Consider the following 25,807-nt stretch of genomic DNA (forward strand, 5'->3'; position numbering starts at 1 on the left):
CGAGGGACATAAGGAAGATTCAGCAAAGGAGATTGAGAATGGGAGTCATTGAGGTAGAGGAAGGACAGAGAGTGATAACCTGGATGCCCAGTGCAGAACGTGTTTTAAAGATGAGAGAATTACCAACTGAATCAGATGCTGCTGATGAGTCAACTAAGAAGAGACCTGAAATAGACACCATGGCATGGGGATAAAAAATGGGCAGCTACTTAAAATTCATACAAAGATGCCATAGGGGCTAGCTTCCATTCTCATTACTCATTGGTATTAGGAACGTGAAGGTGATTGGTAACCTCAATAGGAGCAATTTAAGGGGAGTGGTGGCCATGAAAATTTGATTAGAGTGGATGGAAGGATAACTTATAGAAGAGGAAATGATGGCAATGAGGAGAGACCACCCTTTTGAGGAGTTTTGCTATAAAGGGAAGTAGAGATATGGGGGAATACTAGAGGGAATGTGGGCTCAAGAATATTTTTCTTTAAATGAAAAATACTGTAACATGTTTTTTGTTGTTGTTGTTTTTTGTTTGTCTGTTTGTTTGTTTGTTTTCTGATGGGAATGATCCAGTAGGGAAAAAGGGACAATTGCAGGTGTGATGTTTAGTTGGCGGCAAAGGATAGGGACTAGTGCACGAATGGGAGGGCTAGCCTTAGCTAACAGTATGGGTGGTCTCTGCATAGCAGCAGAAGAAAATGCAGCCCTACAGATGGATTCAGAGAGGAAGGCAATGTCATGCTGAGAGCTTGTGCATGTTCTCTTACAATTGCTCCTCTCCTCCCCACCAGCTGAGGAGGAGGATAGGCAAAGGTTCTAGGATTTAGGAGAGGGCATGGACTTGGGAATGCAATTGGATCATGGGGTCAAATTAAGGGCCCACTCAAAATTTGCAATTATGAATTTAAAGTGTTAAAAGCTTCACTTTATATTTTTCTTCAGCCATGCTTACTTGCATGATATGAGGACATGAAGGTAGAGAGTTGGATTTAACCAGAAATGTGGTTTGCATGGCAAGTAGGGAAAGGGAGAGAGGGTGTCCAGGGAGTGATGGGTAAGCATAGAAATAAGTACATAAGGTTGGTGAGGGGCAGTAAAAAGGTTTTAGGATGGACAGACTATAGTTACCAATAAAATTGAAAGATTGTTAGAGTTGGAATATGAGGGGGAGTAAGTTGGATAGATAGGAAGTGGTGGTTGGAGAGTGGGATACATGACAGAGTTTATGTGGAGACCCTGGGTAGTAGTAATGACAGGTATGGCAATGGGGATAAAGGGCTGAGATAAGATGGAGATGAGATTTCAAGAGGAATGGAGACCATGGCATTGAGAGATCAGAGTATTGCTAAATATTGGAAACACGGGAATTTTGATAAAGGTGTGTCAGAAGGGAGTGGCAGGGATGCCAGAGTTAAAGTCTTCAAGGACTGAAGGGGAATACACATAGAGAGGGTTCATAGATGACTGTAACAAGAAGAGTAGTGGGTGGTCAAGTCTAATGTCATGATATTCACATTGAGTGGTTAGAAAGGAGGCAGAGAGAATGGTTTGGAAAAGACACAATTTAGAAGCAGCAGTGAGGAACAAAGAGGATACTGCCCCTCCTCCCCCGACCCCACCAAGAGATATGGAAGGAAAATCACCCACAACTTGAGAGGGTTGTAGGGATAGCAATGTCATTGGGGGAGAGCAGGTTTTTGTTAAAGCAAGAAGGTGAGGGGTCGCTCAGAGAAGAGTATGCTTATCATTGGGTTCCAGAGGATAGAGTTCAGGTGTTGGGCAGTGACCAGGGCGTCTTAGGCTTTGTATGGTGACTGCAGTAACCAGGGATGTAGGGCTAGAGCAGTGGCTGGCAAACTGCGGCTCTTTGGCCCCTTGAGTGTGGCCCTTCCACAAAATACCGACTTCTGTGCATGAGCCACGAAGTTTCAATCACACTGTATGTGCGCGCCCGTACGTGGTATTTTGTGGAAGAGCCACACTCAAGGGGCCAAAGAGCCGCGCATGTGGCTCATGAGCCGGTTTGCCGACCACTGAGCTAGAGGAAGGAGGTCAGGATGTTGTCTTGGACAGGGTCCACGCACCTAATGTTTTAGGCAGCCTGAGTCTAAAAATGATGTTGACTTGGATGTGAGAAAGAAGTTAATGACTTGTGCAGTTTAAAATCTTTTTATTGCTTTTGACTTTCAATCCCAGTGATGTAAGACTTTTGGTCTAAAGCTTTGGGAATCCTCCAGCTGAAAAGGAACCAGGATATGTACATTACAGTGGAGTTCCAGATGTGAGGTCTGTAGGTTAGAAATTAATTAGCCAAGTGAAACTACTTTTGGAGGAAGTATGACATTTTGCAGATAGTGTTTGCAAAATGGGGAAAAGAGGGTGGGGAGGCTCCATGAGAAAGTTCCTGGGACTTGGCCTGGATTCAGTGTTTAGTAAAGAAAATTGCCTTTTTTCTTCTTCATTGCCAAATATCCTTTACCATCCCTGCCCTGCCTCAGTTTCCTTATCTGTCAAATGGGGGTGATCATAGTTCCTGCTTCATAGGAAACTTGTAATAATTAAATGAGACAACACAGGTAAAAGTATTTAACACAGTACATATACCTAAGTACTTAATAAATATTTTTATTAAATGACTAGTGGTAGGTTCTTGCTCCTAGTCAGCCCCTTCTTCCTGCCACTTGTGTGTTTTTTCTTATGTCACCCCCACCCCCCTTCTCTGTCATTTCTTTCCTTTCCTCTTCCTATATTCCTACACTTCCTCCTTTGCCTGTATCCTCTTTTTCCTCCCTGGCCCTGAATGTCAGTGGTAACTACACTCAGTTTAACACTCTCTGTGGCATTCCAAGGTAGGGAACTCTTGGAAGGAATAGGGGGTGAAGCAGCCCTCAGAGGAAGGACACTGCTGATGGGGGCAATCTCTTGGCCACCCCAGCTGAGGTTTTTGCCTGAGATGTCTGCATAGCCTCAGTGGGCTGGTGACAGGAAGCTGTATTGCAGGCCCAGCTGGGCCACTCTGTGATGTGGGGTTGGGGCCACAGTGGGGCAGAATAGGCTGTGAAGGTGAGGGTCAAAAGTGAATAGGGAGAGACTGGGCCCAGTCCCCATGTGGAGGGACAGTGAGGACAAGTACTAATTTTGCTACTGCTAATGTACTGCCATTACCACCCCTATTAATCATAACAGCTCCTATCCACTGTGCATCTCCTGGATATCAGACCTGTTTTATGGCGGGGGGGTGGAGGGTGGGGGGGTGGATGTAGATGGAGGGATCCACATGGGGCAGCGGAATATACTAGCTAAATCTACACATTCTAGAGCAGGGGTGGACAAACTTTTTGACTCAAGGGCCACAATGGGTTCTTAAACTGGACCGGAGGGCCGGAACAAAAGCATGGATGGAGTGTTTGTGTGAACTAATATAAATTCAAAGTAAACATCATTACATAAAAGGGTACGGTCTTTTTTTTTTTTTTTTTTTTTTTTTAGTTTTATTCATTTCAAACGGGCCGGATCCGGCCCGCGGGCCATAGTTTGCCCACGGCTGCTCTAGAGCCAGACTGCCTGGGTTTGAAACTTGATTCTGTCACCGAATGAGTCATGTGCTCTCCGGTAAATTATTTAACCTCTCTGTGTTTCAGTTTCTCATCTCTAAAATGGTGATAATTGTAACAATATAGTAAGTCCCCACTTATCATCATCAGTAGGTTCTGTGACTTTAAGCAAAATGACATATAACAAAACTAATTTTATCACAGCAATTTATATAAACAATAGTTAACTTCCTACAGCATGTCATTAAATTTTTGACAAAATTTGAAGACCTGCTGCACAATTGTTAAAAGGTTCTGGTGCGTTAATAGTTAGCAAAGTGCTTATGATAGTTACTGGCACATAATAAGTACTATATAAATGTTTGTTATGTTAAAAAAATTAGAAATCTTACAACAACCTTTGTTTTTTGTTAATCCTTACCCAAGGATATTTTTTCCATTGATTTTTAGAGAGAGTGGAAGGGAAGAAGGAAGGGAGGAAGGGAGGGAGGGAGAGAGAGAGGAAGGAGAGAGAGAGGAAGGAGAGAGAGAGGGCTAGAGGGCAACATCGATGTGAGAGAGACACATCAATCAGTTGTCTCCAGCACTCCTCCCATGGGGGCCAGGAATCAAATCTGCAACCCAGGTATGTGTCCTTGACTGGAAATCAAACACATGACCCTTTGGTGCATGGGTTGATGCTCTAACCACTGAGAAACAGCAGCCAGTGCACAACAATCTTTTAACAGCAGTTATTTTCATTTCACTGGGGTGGAGAGGTTCAGCGACTTGCCTGAGACCACAGGGCTATTAAGTGGCAGAATCAAATTGTAGAACACAGATTTGACAAGACTCCAAAGTCCTTGCTTGCAGCCATGGTGCAAAACTGGAAAAGCAGGTGGGCAGTTTGCTTCCTAGTAAGGCTGTCAGGACCTAGAAGTAAGTAGGCACTGTGAGTCCAGTGGGTAAATAGAGTCTGAGAGGCCATCAGAGGTACTGTTTGACGATCTGGCTGGGACCAGGGGCTGCTAGTCATTGGCCTGGTTTTCTGCTCCACTACTGTAGGAAAGTAGCCTGGGTTCCCAGGCCCTTTTCAGGAAGAGGTCAAGTCCCTGAAGTATCTGAAAAGTCAGATGACAGCCAGAGCACTGAGCCTTCCTGGGTCCTTTGCTCCTTTCCTATTTTCTGGGTGACCACCGTCAAGTCAGTTAACCCTTTTGCATCTCAGTTTCCTCACCTGTCAAATGCAGATAATGATACTTTATCCCCCAACTTCATGGGGTTTTTGAGAGGATTGAGTCAATGGTGGATGTGAAAACATTAGAAAAAGAATGAAACAGTACTGAAATTTAAGTTAGTAGGGTGATCCAAGACCACATTACTATGAGGAAGCCTAACTACCTCTTGCTAGTGATGCCCATTGTCACACCCCATGATTTTTTCCCCATCTATTCAGGCATGGTCTGCAGAGTTGCTTGGAACCTCATCTCTTTTTGTGGGATTTTACATTTTCCTCTGAGAACATAAAATAATAGTCGAGCATCATCTGGATCCATGGGAAATTTTCCTTCTGCGTGGGTTTTTATTTTCAAGAACCAGAGCCAGTGTCTGTCCAGGTCCACAGTTGTCCCGAATCCCACTCTGGGAGTTCTGCCATCTGCCATCTGCCATCTGCCATCTTTTGGTTTCAGCTCTTGGCACAAGGCAGGCATGGGCTCCCAGGCCGGGAGAGCCCATAAATGCCTCCTCTTATTAGTACATAGCTTTGCTTCTGTGCCTGTTCTGTAGAGAACAAGGAGGCAGCTGACCTTCCCCTGGGTGTCCTTATTTCTCTGGGCTTCCCCTTGGTGTGTGTGTGTGTGTGTGTGTGTGTGTGTGTGTGTGTGTATACACTCATGCGCACACTGGGGGCTGTGTAAGCCTGAAGGCTTGGCCTCTTGCCAGCTGCTGGAATTGAGTTACTCACCCAGCCATTTTCATTCTACACTCGCTACCAGGGTATACAGCATGGTGCTCATGCCAACTTGAAACTGTGCTCTGCCTTGGTAATCCAGAGCTTCCATTTGGAGAGAGAGAGATGGGAAACAGGAGTGAATGTGTGGGCGTGTTAGATGGAGGGAGGTTGGAGACATTTTTGGCAATGTATGACAAAAAATATTGGCCCAATTGCTTGGTCTTCACCCAAAAGTAGGACTAACTCTGGACTGACCCCAAATATCCAGTGGGAAAACTAGTTCTTCTTGGATCTAGACCACATTGGATCTAGCAATCAATTTTTTTTCATTTGGAAATTAGGAATAATAAATTCTATTCCATATGCTCTTCATGTCAACTGATAAATAAGCTTTTAAATAGTTCACCAGCTACTCACCTGGAACAGGAGGTGAAATAACATTGTCTTTCTTCCAGTATACTGAGTCTTTCTTCAGAATACTGAGTGTTATTTGTAAAAAGGCACTAGCTAACTAAGTTTGGGAAACACTGTATAAACAATTGTAATTGTAGAGACCACCCAGGTCTTTCATATACCACTAATATACATGGTGAGTCTTCAAAAGAATATATTGTATGGAATATTTCTTACCCTTTTAACCAACTTTCATTATCTTTTAAAAAAATCTTTTTTTATTTTTAATTACACTTGACATACAATATTATATTAGTTTCAGGTGTTCATCCCAGTGATTAGACATTACATAATTTACTAAGTGATCATCCCAATAAATCTTGTGCCCATCTGACACCACACATAGTTATTAGAATATTATTGACTATATTCCCTGTGTTGTATATTACATCCCCATAACTATTCTGTAGCAGCCAATTTATACTTCTTAATCCCTTCAACTTTTTCACTCATCCCCTAACCCCTCTCCCATGTGGTAACTATCAAAATGGTCTCTGTATCTATGAGTCTGTTCTGCTTGTTTATTTTGTTTTTTAGATTCAATTGTTGAGAGATAGATATTTATTGCCATTTTGTTGTTCATATTTTTTATCTTTTCCCCCTCTTATTCTTAAAGAAGACCCTTTAACATTTCTTGTAATACTGGTTTGATGGTGACAAACTCCTTGTCTGGGAAGCGCTTTATCTGTCCTCGATTCTAAATGATAGCTTTGCTGGGTAGAGTAATCTTGGTTTTAGGACCTTGCTTTTCATGACTTTGAATATTTCTTGCTAATCCTTTGTGGCCTGCAAAGTTTCTGCTAAGAAATCAATTGACAGTCATATGGGAGCTCTTTTGTAGGTAACTAATTGCTTTTCTCTTGCTGCTTTTAAGATTCTTTGTCTTTAATATTTTGCATTTTAATTATGATGTATCTTGATGTGGGACTCTTTGGGTTCATCTTGTTTGGGACTTTCTGTGCTTCCTAGACTTGAATGTCCATTTCCTTCACCAAGTTAGAGAAGTTTTCTGTCATCATTTTTTCAAGTAGGTTTTCAATTTCTTGCTCTCTCTCTTCTTCTTTCAGCACCCCCATGTTGTGAATGTTGGTATGCTTGAAGTTGTCCCAGAGGCTCCTTACACTATTCTCATTTTTTAAAATATATTTTCTTTTTCTGTTCTGATTGTATATTTTATGCTTTTTTTATCTTCCAAATCACTTATTTTATCCTCTGCTTTATCTACTCTACTGTTTATTCCCTATAATGCAGTGGTTCTCAACCTGTGGGTTGCGACCCCTTTGTGGGTCAAACGATCCTTTCACAGGGGTCGCCTAAATACATCTTGCATATCAGATATTTACATTACAATTTATAACTAGCAAAATTACAGTTATGAAGTAGGAACGAAAATAATTTTATGGTTGGGGGTCACCACAATATGAGGAACTGTATTAAAGGGTCGCGGCATTAGGAAGGTTGAGAACCACTGCTATAATGTATTCTTCATTATCCTATATGATAAAAGCCTAATATGCTAAGTGTCTGTTCATCCATTTGGCTGTTCAACCAGTCAAAGCGTAATATGCTAATGATATGCTAAGGCCGCTCACCTGCTCCCTATGATGTGCACTAACCACCAGGGGTTAGACAGTTGACTGGTTGACCAGTTGCTATGATGTGCACTGACCACCAGGGGGCAGATGCTCTGACTGGTAGGTTAGCTGGCTTAAGCCCGGCTGGGAGCAGGCCTAAGTCATCAGTCAGACACCCCCAAAGGGTTCCAGGACTGTGAGAGGGTGCAGGCCAGGCTTAGTGACCCCCTCCCCTATGGAGTGCATGAATTTCATGCACAGGGCCTCTAGTAGTTACTATATCCTTCATTTATGACTGGTTCTTTTTTTGTGGCTTCTATTTCTTTTTTCATGCTATTGAAGTTCTCACTAAGTTCCTTGAGCATCCTTATAAGCAGTGTTGAACTCTGTATCTGGTCATTAGCTTGCCTTAGTTCTTTTTCTGGAAATTTCTCATGTTCTTTCATTTGGGATCTGTTTATGTTTCTCTATATTTTGGCTGCTTCCCAGTTTTAGTTTCTATATATTATCTAGAGCTGCTATGTCTCCTGGAATTGGTAGAGTGGCCTTGTGTAGTAGGTGTCCTGTAGGGCCCAGTGGCACAGCTTTCCCAGCCACTTGAGCTGGGCACTCCAGGTGTGCACAGACTTGTTGTAGTTGAGCCTTGATTGCTGTTGGCACATCACTGGGAGGGATTGACTCCCATGCTGACCAGCTGTGACTACATCAGAGGAGCTGCTATGCAGGATTCAACCCTAACAGGACTAACAGGGTCTTTGGTGCTCTCTGAGTATGGCTCTTGATTGTGTCACTCATGGAGGTTGTGGGATTTTAATCCAGTTTGGTATGAATCTGTCCATTGGGTGCACTGGCTCTGGGGACTTCTGGGAGGTGCAAGGTCAGCCACTGCCTGTGCGCAGCTTGGAGCCACCTGGTACAGGCTACAGAGTGTTCTGCAGATTGTTGCTACTTGTGCTTGGCTTGGAAGTGCCAAGGAGAGACCATGCTGTGAACCAGTGCCAGGCTTCCACTAGTGCTAGGCCTGGGTTTACTTAGCAAGATGTATAGAGTATGCAGAGGCCAGATGCATCTTGTTAGAGAGATTTAGGAAAGTCTGAAGTATGATGCAAGACAGGCTGTTCATATTGAAAAGCCACTGGAAACAACTCAAATGAGCTCAAAAGTTGGGTGGAGGAGAGCTTCAGGGAATCACCAAGATGGGGCAAACAGTGTGTGCCAGGTTGATGGATACTCAGATATGGCACCTGCCTTTCAGCTCTATGGGGGTGAGTCTCAGAAAAGGAGCAATGGCCTCTGCCAGCACTTCTGTCTGGAAGAAAGCTGCCCACCCACCATCTCTCTCCCTGATGCCAGACAATTCAATTCCTCCCATATGTCCCTGATTCTGTTCAAGCTGCTGCCCCAGTACTGGAACTCAGAAGGAGAGAGTCCAAGTAAGTCTGTGTTTGGTCCCTTTAAGAAGAGCTTCCTGTGACTCCAGAGCCCTCCATCTCACTCAGCCACAATCCCCACTGGTTTTTACAGACAGAAGTTACGGGGTAACGAACTTTCTTAGTGGAACATTTTTCAAGTACCATTTCTGCAAAATACACATTGGAAGATGCCAGCCTAGGTCATAGGTATATTCATTTCACTTGTTTTTTTTTTTTTGTTTTTGTTTTTTGTCTCATTGTGAAGGGAGGTGAACTGGTGAAATGCATGGGTTTGCTAAGATGTGGCAAGAGTGTTCAAGTTCAGAATCTGTGGAAATGTGTGCTTTCTGTTCTGAAACACCTCTCCCTCCTGTCCTTACAGCTCCCCTTTGAATTGGAGGTATATTACATTCAGCATGTTATGCTCTACGTGGTGCCCATCTACCTGCTTTGGAAAGGAGGTAAGGCCAGCAAAACCACACCCCTGTGCCACCCCAACACCTAGATGCTCCCTTCTGTTTTGAGGAGTCATAACCTCTTGGCTGCCTACGAGGATCTTAAGGTGCTGTCTGGCTGGGTTTATGCAGCATGCTTTATGCCAGACAGTGGGAAATGGGCATGGACGGGGCCTGCAAAGAGTCTGGGGGCTTTTCAGAACCATCTTTTGTGGATGAGCTTGGTGCTGCTGACTGCCTGTGCCAGGGCCTATGCCTTGGGTTCTTTGTCTGTGGTTGTTTGGGTTTGCATGAAACTTCCCACACTCTGTCACTCACTCGTGCTTGTGCCTTCCCCTTGTCTTAGTGTGAGTATAGGGTGGAAGGAGAGTAGGAAGCACTCAGTTCTTTTAAGAGGCAGACTTTGTGCTCTTGCTCATTATATCCATCCTTTCAGAACCAAAGAAATACTGAAAGAGGCAAGAAGTCCAGGGACTGTGGGGTTATGGGATTGAGGGAAGAGATGGGTGAAAGCAGTGACCTTCATGTAAAATAAATTATTGAAAACATTCATTTGGTCATGAGGTTGAGACCACCAACCTGGGAGAGGTGGCCTAGAATGGAAACTGTTTTGTGACCATGCAATGCCCCTTAAATTATCCCTTCTCTCTATTGTATAGTAGACAAAAGGGAAGGGTAGTTCCTATCCTTTTTGGGCTAAGTATGGGAGCAGCTCTTTCTGTGTTCTTACCATCCTGTAAGGCCTATACCTGGAAGACATCCTCTTCTACTCTTAGCCACCAACCTCTTTATTTGTATTGCTGGGAGTTTTCTCAGAGATCAACCCTCCCTACCTTACCCCAGGCAGCAAGGGTTTCATTTATATTGCATTAAATATGACACAAGTCCACATGGGCCCTTGAGCCCAGTGAAAGATGGTTTGGAAGTGTGCTTCCTCTAACTCAGGAATCCTTAAGAACTTCTGGCATGATACAGCCTCAGGACCAGTCAATCTAGGGACATGTTGGAGGACGCACATTATTACTGTCTATGTCAGCTACTACCAGCCCAGAGATTTGCCCCCTGTCCTTGGTTTCTCTCATTTGTGATTCTTAGGAGTTATCTGAATACTAGTGGCCCGGTGCACAAATTTTTGCACATTGAAAGGAAATTAATTAGGAGAAATATTTTAATACTTGTAGCCCGGTGTACGAAATTCGTGCACATTAAAAGGGAATTAATTGCCCTAACCGGTTTGGCTCAGTGGATAGAGCATCGGCATGCAGACTCAAGGGTTCCAGGTTCGATTCCGGTCAAGGGCATGTACCTTGGATGTGGGCACATCCTCAGTGGGGAGTGTGCAGGAGGCAGCTGATCGATGTTTCTCTCTCATCGATGTTTCTAATTCTCTATCCCTCTCCCTTCCTCTCTGTAAAAAATCAATAAAATATATCTTTTATAAAAGGGAATTAATTAGCAGAGATATTTTAATATTGCTATTGGCCCTTTCTCTATAATAGAAATGTGAGAGATGAAAGGAAATTAGTAAAATGTATATGAAAATAATATATAAATTTATTAATAAATAAACAGTAACAAAAGGATATAAAAACAGAGGCATGATATAAAACTGACAAAAACATGATATGAAAACAACAAAAACATGATATGAAACAACAAAAACATGATATAAAAATAACAGTGATGCCCTAGCCAGTTTGGCTCAGTGGATAGAGCATCAGCCTGTGGACTGAAGGGTCCCAGGTTCGATTCCGGTCAAGGGCATGTACCTTGGTTGCGGGCACATCCCCAGTAGGGGGTGTGCAGGAGGCAGCTGATCGATAAAATATATTTAAAAAAAATAACAGTGATGCAAACAATGACTGATAAAGTGATTAAACTTATTCTAATATCTCCCTGTACACCATGTTAAGAGTGAAAACACTTTCAGAGTGCTTGACTGATTTCCCTTGTGATGAAGTACTTAGAACTTTAACTGTAACATCACATGCTCTTCAAACTCGAGAGAAAGCAACATATAACTGACCAGGTGCAAAAACGGGTTCATTTAGGAATATGCCTACTTTGTCCAGAGTTTGTCCTTGTGATTTATTAATAGTCATCACAAATGCTGGCATCACGGGAAACCATCGTCAAATCAATTTAAATGGGAGGCCAGTGTCAGATGGGGACAAATTAATTCTTGGAATCAGAACAGCCTCTCCCTCTGCAGATCCTGTTAATACTTCAGCTTCAATAATGTTAGGTTGTAATCTTTTGATAATAAATCTGGTACCATTACAAAGACCCCATTTACTATTGAGATTTCTCAATAGCATGATGATTGCACCCACTTTCAATTTTAATGTATGACACAGCATTCCCGAAGGAGTAATACTATTAAGAAATTCGATGGGAAAATTTTCCTTTTCAGCATTATCTGTGGAATCAATGGAATCATCACTCAAATATGTGAGAAAATCTCCATCGAGTATATCCAAATTTTCTTCATTTAATTTTTGAACATGCTCATTTTTTGGACAAAGAATTGCATGTTTAGATATATTTTTAATAGTATCTATAGCAGTGGTTCTCAACCTTGGCTGCACATTAGAATCACCTGGGAATCTTTTTAAAATCCTGATTCCTGGTCCTCATCCTCCGGAAATTGTTTCTTTGTTATGGGGTGGGGACACAACATTAGTAACAAAGGAACAGAATTAAAACTTCATTGTGGGGAGCCGCTACAGTGTTTTGGACAGGTTCAAGCCTTGGACTGATGAGAGGGCACAGTCCTCTCATTGCCACATGCAAGTCCCAGCTTGGAGGGCAGGGCCCTCCCAGCACAATTATAGCCAACAGCTGCAGTTGTAAGCTTGAACCTATGGTCTGAACACGTGGCCCCACGTGCCTGAGTGATGTAGGCTTGATAGAGTTCAGGTGCATGTAGTTGAGTAGGATTGAAACCCAGGAGAATGTTGTAAACATCTTGGTCATGCCCTTACTTTGCCTCATAGCATCTGCTATAAAATAAAGGCATGGCTGTGGTTGTGGTCGCTGTCTCTCAAAGAAGCAGCGTCCCACCGAGACCCGGCTTTCATTCTCTTGTCTGTCTTTTCTAAGCCTTTCAGCCACCCCCACCCAGGTTCACCCTTGGCTTGCTGGTGCAGCACACTTTATAAAGATAATGGCTCCATGCTCCCAGGGCAGGTTCCTGCCTCAAACCCTGCCCTTACAGGAAACAGCTCTGGGAAACAGCTTGGAGGAGGGCATAGCAGTTGCCAAGACAACCCCTACAGGACTGACTTCCTTCTGCTTGGTCGTGGTTCTGGTTGTGATGAACACCACCCAGGGTTTTTATATAAGTAGATAGATTCTTTTTTTTTTTTAAAGATATTTTTTATTGATTTTTTACAGAGAGGAAGAGAGAGAGATAGAGTCAGAAACATCGATGGGAGAGAAACATCGATCAGCTGCCTCCTGTACATCTCCCACTGGGGATGTGCCCGCAATCCAGGTACATGCCCTTGACCGGAATCGAACCTGGGACCCCTCAGTCCACAGGCCGACGCTCTATCCACTGAGCCAAACCGGTTTCGGCAGATTCTTGAAGACTGTTTTTACCCCGAACAGCCACTTAGGGTCTCACACTGTCAAAGAGATCTTGACTTCCCCCCCCCCCGAGAGATCTTAACTTTCAGTTTGCTTTAAACACAGTATTTTCCCCTCTAACCTTTAAGGGAAGTCTGAAGTTCCAGTAACAAGGAAGCCTGTGCCATTTCTCTTGTCTGTCCCCTGTGGCACAGGAAATAGCTTCCTAATAATAGACACATTATGAAGGGCATCAGGCAGGCAGCTGTCCCAGGGCTCCAGACCCCACCACTTGTTGCTGGTTTCTGATGTTTGCAATGTAAGTTCTGAGGGGTGCACATGGCTATTTAGTTAAACCTGTTTGTGCTCTGAGGTGCTATAAAAATCTGTCAGGGACCTGAGCTAGACAGGTCTGACATAAAAAAACCAACTAGCCATTCCCCACTCTTCCCACTGACTCAACAAACAAACCAAAATCTGGGAAGCAGCACCTTCTAGAAGTGGGTGATTCCACTGTGGCCTTCTTTTTTGTTGTTAGTCTTCAGCCAAGGATATTTTTTCCATTGAATTGTAGAGAAGAGAGGGCAGAAGGGAGGGGAGAGAGAAGGAAAGAGAGAGAGACATCGTTTGGTATGTGAGCCAATGCTCTAACCACTGGAACCACAGCCCTTGACCCACTGTGGCCTTCTATTGTGTCTATTATTGCACCATTTAGGGGGACTGAGCTGAGGAAGTAGGGATTCCAAGTTTTAATTCCAATTTATTTCCTAATGTTTATGATTTTTTCCCTTCTCCTCTGGTGTCTTACCTTGAGAAGAGGCTATAATAATAACATCAATAATAACTACAGTAAATATCAATAGCTACTTTTTATTGAGTGTTTACGATGTGTGACATACTGTGCTAGGCATGTTTTATCTATTTTCTCATCACAACTAACCTGGTGAAAAAAAAATCTTCCTTCTACAGAGAAGAAAACCAAGACTCAGAAATATTAGGTACCTTGCCCACAGCCCAGATTCAAAGTCAGCCTAAATTCCCTCCCAAACCAGTATTCTTTTCCACATAACATGTTTTCCTAAAAGACAGAAGTCTGTCTCCTAACCACATCATGCTGGGAGTCTCCCCTTCTCATCTATAGGAGAAGACAGACAATTGTAATATAACATGGTCAGTATGACAGAGAGTACCACGGGAGCATGATATGATTGCTGAAGCCTGGTTCACTTTCCCTTCTTCACTATTTCTGGGCTCCTGCTTGGGCTCAGCTTCCTTTATGGCTCTTTGCTGCCCTCTGCTGTTCAGCTGGGGGAAATCATGGCATTTAGAGGATAATCTGGATTTCCTTGGGCTGGTTTGACCTTCAGCAAAGCCTTGGTTTTAGGCCTTGCAGAGGGGAAGTAGGTCTGCCGTGAGCAATGGGAAGATAATTCCTTATAAATAAAAAAAATGAGGGTTTGGGGCTTCTTTTCTCTAGAACTCTCTTATAATTTTCTAGAAATAACTGACTCGGGGGTTTTTATGCAAGGCAAGATGGCCCTCCTATAGATAGCTCTTGTTTTCAGGAACTCTGTTTTCCTAAAAGGCACACTCCTGCTTCTTCCTGTGGTTTGGAGGTGGCTGAGTGGTGCTTATCAGGAACCCCATTCTTTCTTGTTCCTTCAGTCCTTCTGCACCACCATCTTTGTCCACACTGCTCTTTTTTTCCTCCAGCCTGGCTCTTGATTTCTGTTTCTTGATCTCCCAACTCTTTGCCTTTGGCTCTCTGTAACTATATTTTTTTGTATAAACCCTCTAGCCCAGTGGTTCTCAACCTTGGCTGCCCATTAGAATCACCTGGGAATCTTTTTAAAATCCTGATTTCTGGGCCTCATCCTCCAGAAATTCTGTTTCTTTGTTACTAATGTTGTGGTCCCACCCCATAACAAAGAAACAGAATTTCCGGAGGATGAGGCCCAGAAATCAGGATTTTAAAAAGATTCCCAGGTGATCCTAATGTGCAGCCAAGGTTGAGAAGCACTGCTCTAGCCCCAACTCCAACTCTTCACAGAACGAAGTCCTATGTCTTGCCTGAAGCTCCCTCTACTGGAGACTGCTCTTTCTCTTTGGCCTGCTCCCTACTGTCTCTTCCATTATTTCATCTCTGCTTAAGTGAAAATGCTTCTACTTTTCCATTCTCTTGACCTTTTTCATCATCACCACCACCTAACCTCTTGGTCACTTGCACTACATTCCTAGATGTCTTTGGCTCATGGGCTCTCAAATTTTCCATTACAATGCTAGTCAGCATCCTGAGAGCCTTCCAGTGAGGATTGCTCATTCCACCCCCATCTTCTCAAGGTTTGGGCTTCTTATTTGGGTGACTTCTGCATCCCCTTCTTTTCAGCCATCTGTACCTTGCCTCCTCCTTCCCCTAAAACTCCTCTGTCTGATATCGTAAGCCTCTGCATTCCTTTCTTTGACCTAAATCTCTACTCCTTTCAGCCTCCTCCTTTTCCCAGCCAACTTATACTACTATGTCTGATTACTGGAACTTTCCTTTCACCAGCTCCTGAAAATGTCTCACTCCCTTGCCCCTTTCGCTAGGACCAGTGTCCAATCCCAATGCCCAGTGTTGGCTGGCCTACTAGAGAAAATCTCCCAAGTAATTTATATTTGGGCCATTAAAATTTCATGGTTTCTATTATAATTTTGCTCTCAAAACCTCATGAGGTGATTTCATGTGGTACAGAAATAAACTTAAAAAATAGTTAATGTATTTAACATATATAACAATGGATACCCAGTGCAGTAAATCCAGGATTTCATGGATAATATAAAGTTTCTCTTATAAACAAATATATTTTAGGGGAAGAACAGATTTAAGGATCCATATCTTATACATAATAATAATAAAAGTGTTACATGGATAAGACTCTGCTCTCAGGGCTTTCAAAATCTCTCCCTCTCTTGCCTTACCTACCTCACTGAGTATGTCTTCCTGTCTTCTTCAGTTATTTTTTCTCTATTTTCTGAGATGTTGATTTCCTCAGAGTTCTGTTCTGGGCTCACCTTCCGCTTGCTATTCCTGGCATGGTCCGTGCGCTTGCACAATTTAACCAGCAGTCTGTACAGTGATGACCATCACATTCCTATCTACAGCCCAGACTTAGGAGATTCAGTTTCATATTGTTACTCAACTCCTCCACCTGAGCATCCCAAGCACACCTCAAACTCAACCTGTCCATGCTGCACTCATTATCTTCCTCATCAGCCCTGCTGTTCTTCCTGTGGTTGTTTTGAGAGATGGTACCACTCAGTCACCCCAACTAAAACCTGGTAATCATCCCTACCCCTTTATCTGATTCATCCATTCATTTAACACATGTGCCTTAGTCTGTTCAGGCTGCTATAACAACATACTACCAGCTGAGTAGCTTATAAAAAACGTAAGTAAGTTTATTTCTCATAGTTCTGGAATCTTGGAAGTTCATATCAAGAGGCCAGCATGGTCACCTTCTGGTGAGGACCCTCTTCCTGGTTCATAGCCAGCACCTTCTGACTGTGTTCTCATATGGTAGGAGGGGTGAGGGATTTCTCTGGAGCCTCTTCTCTAAAGCACTGATCCCATCAGGAGGGCTCCACCTTCATGACCTAAATATCTCCCAAAGGCACCATCTCCTAATAGCATCATATTTGGGGGTTAGGATTCCACCATATGAATTTTGGCGGATACAAACATTCAAAAAACAGCAACATATTTATATGTGCCTTATTTTTTTTAAAATATATTTTATTGATATTTTACAGAGAGGAAGGGAGAGAGATAGAGAGTCAGAAACATCGATGAGAGAGAAACATCGATCAGCCGCCTCCTGCACATCCCCCACTGGGGATGTGCCCGCAACCCAGGTACATGCCCTTGACCGGAATCGAACCCGGGACCCTTCAGTCCGCAGGCCGACGCTCTATCCACTGAGCCAAACCGGTTTGGCTATATGTGCCTTATTTATGCTAGGCTCTGCACTGGCCCCTGGGGTACCTGGATGAGTGAATACCATAATTTTATTGTAGTGGGAAGAGACAGATGTGAATCAAATAATCACAGAAATGAATGTATAGGGTGGGGCAAAAGTAAGGTCTGCAGTTGTGAGCACACAAAACAGTTTATTCTTGTATTATTATTTATTATTATATTATTTTCCATACGAACAACTGTAAAGCTACTTTTACCCCACCTTGTATAACTGAGGTGGGTACTCTGAAGGAAAGGAACATGTTTTTAAAAATATATATATTATTGATTTTTTACAGAGAGGAAGGGAGAGAGAGATAGAGAGTTAGAAACATCGATTGGAGAGAAACATCGATCAGCCGCCTCCTGCACATCTCCCACTGGGGATGTGCCCGCAACCCAGGTACATGCCCTTGACCAGAATCGAACCTGGGACCTTCCAGTCCGCAGGCCGACGCTCTATCCACTGAGCCAAACCGGTTTCGGCAGGAACATGTTTTTATGAGAGTTTATAACACAAGCTAACCTGGGTTAGAGGTTTGGGAGAGTGTTCCCTGAGGAAGTGACATTTTAACTGAGAGCTGAAGGATGAGTAGAGAAATTTACAAGGAAGTGTAGGATTACTTATAACAGGACAAAATGGTATGTATAACAGCAGGACAGGAGAGGGAGCCTAGGGAGAATGGGTAACACCAGATCTGAGGGGCAAGCAGGGGTCAGATATGGAGGACTTTTTGGTCACGGGCAGAGGTTTGATCTTTCTTCTACGAGCTGAGGAAAGTCAGTGAAAGTTTTTTTAAAAAGGGTATCAAATCAGTTTGTTTTTCTTCTTGATTCTTTTCTCACATAACTCATTGATATACACATGCTCCTTAACTTATGATGTTGTAGAGTCCCAATTAGCCCATCATAAGTTGAAAATATCCTAAGTCAAAAAGCATTTAATATATCTAACCTACCAAATGAGCATCATGGCTTGCCCTAGCCTGCCTTAAACATGCTCAGAATACTTAACATTGGCCTACAGTTGGGCAAAATTATCTAACAACGAATATGCTGTAGCATATCAGTGGTTTACCCTTGTGATCACGTGGGTGACCGGGATCTGCGGGCTCAATGCCAATGTCCAGTATCATGACGCATATCACTAGCCTAGGAAAAGATCTAAATTCGAAATTCGAAGAACTATGATTTCCACTGAACGTGTATTGCTTTCATAGTATTATAAAGTAAAAAAATCATGTTAACAGTCATTGTATGTTGGAAACCATCTGTACTTCAAAATCTGAGATACAAAAAGTCATTCTGTGAAAAATCCTTCGCACCCATTCCTTCCATCCACATACCTCCCTACAATGCCACAAGTAAATACCGTAAATACCGTTTTTGCTTTTGAATATCCTCCCAAAGTTTGTTTTGAATACATAAGAAAGTTATTTATTTTCTTCCTTCTTAAAACACACATCTCAAAATACTACTGCTTTGTACTACTGTTTTGTTGCTGTCGTTACTGTTTTGCTTAGCAGTATTTCTTAGACAGCTTTCCATATAAGACCATAGCAAGCTTCTTCCACAGGAGAGAGTGTTCCATTGTATGGATGATAAAACACAGTATAATAAAAATGGCAACACTTTATATTGCACTACGTCATGCCAGACGATGTTGTCGCAAACTCTTCAGACTTACTAAGTTATTTAATCCCCACCACAGTCCCTGTAAGTAGATATTACTGTTATCTCCCTTTTAAATGAGGAAACTGACACTAGATACTAAGTGGAAGACCCAGGATTTGAACCACTGGTATGACTCCAGGGTTTTTGCTGTTAGACATAACACAAGGCTGCAACACTATACCATTATTTATCCTGTTCCCTATTGATAGAGATTTAGGTTGTTTCAAATATTTTGCTAATATAAATAACATTGCACTGTATGACCTTGTACTGATGCCATTTTGCATGTGTGCAAGTGTTTCTACGGGATAAATCCTCCTAAGTAAAGTTGCTGAATAAAGAGTGTGTGTGTTTGTAATTTTTATGGATATTTTCAAGTCCATAAAGTTATACCAATTTAAATGCTCACTAGCAAAGTATAAGAATGCTTGCTTCCACATAGCTTTACCAAAAGAGTGTATTTCCAATCTTTTTAATTTTTGCCCATTTGGTGGGTAAAAATAATGGTATATCAATTCAGTTTTAATTTGAATTACTCTTATTTTGAGTGTCACACACTTATGTAGTTGTTTATCTGTCTATCACCACCAGGTGGCAGTAGTCTCATATTTTCATCTTGTCAAGAGATGAGGATACACAATTAAGATTTTTAAATTTTAATTTAAATTAATAATAAATAACCAAATTGACAGTGTTTATTGTAATTAATATGCTGTGGGAATGATGGAGAAGGCAACATCTGTGAGGTCCCAGGAATTTTGCCTGGGTGGCTGGGGGGGATAGGGTGATACTAATGGAGAGGGAGCACAGAAGGAAGCAGCATGTTTTAAGGGGGAGATTATTTTACTTGGTTTGAGGTACTTCTAGGCTATCCAGGATGAGATGTCCAAGAGATAGTTGAATGGAATATTCAGGAGCTGTTCGGGGGAGTGTGAGATAGAGACTGACTGAGGTATCATTGCTGTAAAGGTGGTAGGTATAGTCATGGGAATGGATAAGGTGGTCCAGGATAGCTATGTAGGTGGGGAAGAAACAGAACTTAGAAAAAGGTTGAGGAGCGTCAACCCATAAATAATAGTAGAAGAGTGTAAGGAGATTATAGGAATGGTCAGAACAATAGGAGTGGTTGGTTGTCCTGGAAGCTAAGACAATGGAAATTTTAATCAAAGTAATAGTGCTCAAGAGTGCCACATTGTTTCAGAGAGTTCCAGGATGGTAAGCTGTTGGAGAAGTGGGGATGGGAAGGAAGAAGAAATTAAGGGCATTAAGGAAAGAGGGGTTAAGGATGTTGCAGAGCCACGGGACTGATTTCCAGCCCTCCCCTTTCCCCTCTTCCTGTTACCCTCATTCCCTTTCCAGTACTCCCCTCTCCTCTCTTCCCAAGGCTGTGCATGGTAAGATATAAGATGAAGGCCAGTAGTGAGAGGGAAAATTGAAGGTACTGGGGAGACAAGGGGGACGATAAGTTACCAGGTAACGACAACTGCTGAGAATGGAAGCAGTTTATGGAAGATTGAGAAGGGTAATGGCAAGAAAGGAGCAAGTGCTGTGGGATATGGGAGGAGATAATTCTAGACTCTTTTGGCAATGTTCAATAGAATTATCTGTGATGATGGATATATTATTTATCTGTTCTGTTCAATATGGTAGCCTCTAGCTACATGTCGCTCCTGAGCAGATGAAATGTGTCTTAGTGCAACTAAGGAACAAGGACTGAGGAATTTCTAATTTGATTAAAGTTTAGTGAAATTAAATTGAAATTGAAATAGCTACCTATTTTTAGTAGCTACTACAGTTGACCCTTGAACAACAGTTTTGAACTGTGCACACCCACTTATAAGTGGATATTTTTCAATAAATATACAGTCTGCCCACTAAATCTGTGGTTCTGCACCCATGGTTTAACCAATCATAGATGGAACAAAGCATTTTCAGTCCCTGGTTGGGAATTTTTGGATGTGGAGGGCCAACCGTATGCACTGTTCTATGCCATTTTAGTATCCATGCTGGTCCTGGAATCAATGCCCTGCAGGTACCAAAGGACAACTGGAAGTCTAAAGTTAAAGTCAGATTTTCTACTTTGTGTGGTCGGTGTTCCTAACCCCCTTGTTGTTCAAGTGTCAACAGTATATTGGACAGTGAAGCTCTACAACCTTGGTGACTAGCACTGAGATGGTCCACCTGAAACAAATTTCTGTGCATTTTCCAGCACTGGTTTGTGCAGCTCCCCCATTTTCTCTAGTGGGGCTCAGCAGCCTGAGTGAAGGAGCAAAACATCTGGCTTGAGGGACCCATCTGAGTTTGGGAGTTTTTAAATAGGGTGAATGCTGTGGAAGATCCAAAAAGAAAGGTATGTTCAGGGTTTGGAGCAGAGTTTGGTGTTCCTGCCACCCAGTTTCCTCCTTTAGAGTTTCCACCCAAGGACAGGTCACCCAGAAACAATAAAGGAATGGGAAAGAGAACATCACTGTATTCTTAGCTGAGCAGGCACTCAGTACCTCCAGTGCAGATAGGGCTCCCCTGGTAGACAGAGCTAGAGCTTGCATATTTGGCATTGACAGCTAAATGAACTTCCTGCTCTGTACATACCCTGAGAATCTAAGGTGGCCAGATCTGTGGAGCGGTCCTGAACTTATTTCCCACCCAGTCGAAGGAGCTGAGAAGTTAGAGTAGAGAGGAAGGTGCACAGGCCTAGCTGCCCAGAGTTAGATTCTTTTGAGATATGTATGATGAACCTAGACTACCTGGTTTCAAATCCTGGTTCTGTCACTTACTAGCTATGTGACCTTGGAGAAGTTCCTTAACTTCTCTGTGTTTTAACTTCCTCATCTCTAAAATAAGAATGACAGTACTTCCTCAAAGGGTTATAATGAGCATTAAATGTATTCATGTATGTAAAGCACTTAAAATAGTGTCTGCTACTTAGTTCACACTATATAAACTTGTTTTAATTAGTGTGGTGTCTGCTTGTTAATGTACCATGACTGTGCCTACTATGTAATAAAATGTTGTCTGAGCAGGTTCCTAGGTTTTCACCTTCAGCAGGCCACCTCTTAGAGGATAAACTAGTAAAAGGGGAGGTAGAAATATGGGGCAGGAGGGATGAAGGGTGCCCTCTGCTCACCAGGAGTTGAGGCTGCTAGTGTGAGAGTTCAAGTGATTGGTCATAGGGTCCAAGCTGGCGTGGAAAGAGGTGAGGCTAGGGGAGAGCTGCGGACCAAGAAGGAAATCTGTGGGGGGAGGTCAGAGGCATCAAAGGGCCAGAGGTCACAAAGAAGTCTATGGGCATGTGCATCATAGGAATGAGGATATGAAAGCTGAAACTCTGGGAGGTTGTTTCTGACCACAGTCAGATAATCCCAACTGAGGTGGGGGTGTTTGTGAGGGCTGACTGAAACTGATTGTAGGTAGGCAGGTGGAGTGAAGGTTTCAGACCTGTAGAGATTAAGAGGTTCAAGAAGCCATGAGGTGAGGGTGTTGGAAGTGGTGCCTGTATGGATGTTGAAATCACCCAGAATTCTGGCAGGAAAAGGCCTAATGTAGACTGATCTGGGATGAGTCTGATAGTGACCTGAAGGACAGTGGGTGGCAGTGATGAGGAAGAGAAGCTGAAGCTTGAAAGGAGAAAAGAGAAGATTAAACATCTAAAAGCAATAATGGGGAGCTAGAGGAATCTTCAATTCCCCTAACCACCACCACCACCACCACCGCCCCTACCACCCCCACCCTCCCACCCCCTCCTCCTGCTGCCAAAAAAAAAAAAGTTTTCTGTGAGAATAGGAGGATGAGAAAGAAAAAATCTCTGCTCTGAGCAGCCAGAGGGAGAAGAAGTGTCTTCAGGGAAGAGCTAGGTTACCGTAGGGTGAGGAGGTGAAAGGACCTTGCTGTGCAGACATGAAAGGTATAGAAGGATTTGTTGATGGTGCCACCAGGTTTGGCGGGAAGTCAACTGAGTATAGGAGAGTGCCTGCACAGCTTCAGCACCTGCAGGACTGGTAACACAATCCACCCTGCACCCCCATCCTGAACTCCCTTTTCTTCATCCCTGTGGGGGTTTTTTTGTTCATTGCTTGTGGTTCTTTTTATTTCGGCAGGGGTTCTTAACCTGGAATTCACAAATAGAATTAAGGGCGCATTAACTTGGATAGGGGAAAAAAATCACATCTTTCTTTTCACTAACCTCTAGCAGAAGTGTAGCCCATGAATGTAGGCAACCAGCACACCTGCGCCTTTGTTGTCAGTAGCAATCACAGATGGCTTCCTATCACATTACAGTGGTTGCAGACAGATCAGAATACTGTTTAGTACATCACTGCTTTGAAATTATGCTAGTAATTAGGCTTGTGGCTATATCTTATTATTAAACACATTAATAAAGAAACACAGGAGGACTATATTTAAAATCTGTTTACATATTTTGATAACCTTTAATATCATTGGCTTACTTTATAACCCTTTTATTTTATACATTTAAAACATTGTTCTGAGAAAGGATTTGTCCTTGTCCCCACGCTGCCAGAGGAGAACCTGCCTGGCGGCAGGAAGGTTAAGAAGCCCTGTCTCCAGGCTGCCTGGAAAGCCCTTTCTGTTTCACTAGAGGGAGCTCCTGTTTCAGATTTGGGGAACAGTAGGCGCTCCGGGTTGACACTGGGTAAGAAGGTTGTTTTGAATTACAGGCAAATCGCATGGTCTTTGGGGACATTTCTGAAAACTGGGGTGTAAGAACCCCAAAATTGTTTGATCCCTCTTCTCTCCTGAGTGGGCTTTAAGTTGTTTCCTGGAGGATGAGGGTTGGGATAGAGTCCCAGTGCTAGCTTCTAGAACAGTTAAAGCCAGAGCACTTTGGCCATTGATGGCTTGAAAATTGGTCCCAAAGTCATGTTGTGCTACCTATTCTCCCCTCCCCATTAGCCCAGTGCCCCTGCTCCCTAGCAAGTGTGAGGCTGCTGGGAAAGTTTTCCTCTTTCACTGGCTTTGCACTTTTACTTTGCTGGTCAGGCGAGGGGCAGGGGGAAGGATAAAGGACTCAAGTAGATTCTGAAGGCTCCTTGAGGGGTTAGTGGGTGAGAGGAGAGCTGGGAAATTTGAAAAATTGGCCAAGGCCTGAGCCTTACGCAAGAAGGTAGATAGGTGAGTTTCTGAAATTCTCCCTCCTGAGAAGGAAGTAACTGGGGCTCAGGAGCACTTTGTGGGAGCAGAGGAGTAAGTATTTCCCCATCCTAATTTTATCAGCTTCTGGAACACTACTCTTTACATCTGACCAGATTGTGGCCCCTCTACTATTCCTAGGCCTCTTGATACCTCTTCCAACTCCACAATTTACCCCAAAGTCAGTGTTTCTCCTGGGTGGTCAGAGGACCTAGCAGTTGCTTTTTATTAAAATGAAAATTCCAGCCCAGCTGGTGTGATTCAGTGGTTGAGTGTCAGTTCGAATTCTGGTCAGGACACATGCCCAGGTTGCAGGCTCGATCCCCAGTAAAGGACATGCAGGAAGCAGCTGATCAATGATTCTCTCTCATCATTGATGTTTCTATCCCTCTCCTTCTTCTTTCTGAAATTCTGAAATCAATAAAAACATCCTATATAATAAAAAGCTAATATGCAAATAGATGAAAAGGCAGAAAACTGAACAACTAGTCACTATGATGTGCACTGACCACCAGGGGGTGCAAATAGAACATGGTGGGCATGGGCAGCAGGTGGCAGAGCAAGGAACATGGTGGGCATTGGCTATGGCAGGATGGTGGAGCAGGTGAGTGGGGGCGCCAGATCAAGGCGGGGCACCGGTCACTGTCATCAGGGCGAGCCTCTGGTGCTTACTGAAAATTCTTTGCTCCCGTGCACCACGGTCTCGCCCGGTGCTTGCACTTGCTGCCCATGCCGGCCCCCTTGCACCTGCTGCCGGCACCGGAGCCACTGCTCGCACCCGCTGTTGGCACCCTGCGCCGACCCTGATCGCTGGGCGCCATCAGTGGGTGTGAGCGGCAGCTGCCACCCTGCTTGCCCCTCAGAGCTTCTCCACCTCACCCTGCTCCTGAGGGGCGATCAGGGCCAGCAGCCGCCGCTTGCACCTGCTGCCAGTACTGGAGCCACCACTCGCACCTGCTGCCAAGGCCTGGCACTGGTCCCGCTCACACCCACTGCTGGCACTGGCCCCAATCGCTCGGTGCCATCAGTCCATGGGAGCGGGTCTGCCAGCAGACAGGGGGACAGGGAACTGGGGGCCATGGTAGGAGGGGCTGGGCGGGGGCACAGAGGATGGGTTGAGACCCGCCCCTGTGCCCACCACAGCCTTGCGGCCCACAGTTCCTTTCAAGGTGCATGAATTTGTGCACTGGGCCCCTAGTATTTTTTAAAAAGGAAAGCATCTATGGGAAGAAATATGTTCTTTAAAAATAAAAATGAATATTCCAGGGCCCACTCACATCTGGACTTAAGTCTCTGGGGCAGGACCCAGAAATCTGCATTTTCCACACATTCTCTAGGACAGGGGTTCTCAAAGTGTGATCCCTGGACCACCAGCAGCAGCAGCAGCAGCAGCAGCAGCAGCAGCAGCAGCAGCCCAACTAAACCTGTTAGAAATATAAATTCTCAGATTCCTGATTCTAGGCCCCTCCCCGGACCTCCTGAGTCAGAAACTGGTTTGGGGCCCAGCAAGCTACATTTTAACACGCCTTCCAGGGATTCTGATGCCAGCTCAAGTTTGAGGGCCACCCCAGTAGGAGATTCTGATACAAAATCAAGGTTAAGTTTCATCGTCTCAAATGATCCAAGATATGGCCCCCTTGCTGAAAGCTCACCAGAGACTCACCTAATACTAACTACAGAACTGTGCAAGGCATAATGGTGTGTTACGTTTAAATAGCACTTTTCTCTAAAGTATCGCCATGCTCCTTTAGCTTTTCTATTCCTACAGTGATCCTGAAAGGTAGGGAGGGAGGGCCTGGGATTCCCCTGTGAGAGGGACACTGATGCTTAGAGGGTTTTTGATCCACACAGATGGTCACACAGCAGCTTGGTAAAAGTAGAAGCTAGAACCTGGTTCTCTGGACTCCAAAGGTAATTATGCTAGGCCAGGCCAAGTTCACCTGATGAATTCTTTGCCAGCTCAGGGTCCTCAGTTCATGTGCAGTTGGCAGGAGGACTGGCTCTGATCCTTATAGAAGTTGGGTCCTTAAGTAGCCATAGCCACA

At 43.7% G+C, this 25,807-nt stretch overlaps 1 protein-coding gene across 1 annotated transcript in view; it reads left to right on the forward strand.

Moving 5' to 3' along the window:
- Nucleotides 1-25,807, forward strand: part of TMEM164 (transmembrane protein 164) — a 214,079-nt gene that overhangs the window by 170,104 nt on the left and 18,168 nt on the right. The window contains exon 5 of the mRNA XM_081115373.1: nucleotides 9,304-9,382. Coding sequence (XP_080971499.1) covers nucleotides 9,304-9,382 — 79 coding nt within the window. The remainder of the gene's footprint in view (nucleotides 1-9,303; nucleotides 9,383-25,807) is intronic.

The sequence above is a fragment of the Myotis nattereri genome (assembly GCF_964212035.1).
Source record: "Myotis nattereri genome assembly, chromosome: X".
Lineage (NCBI taxonomy): Eukaryota > Metazoa > Chordata > Mammalia > Chiroptera > Vespertilionidae > Myotis > Myotis nattereri.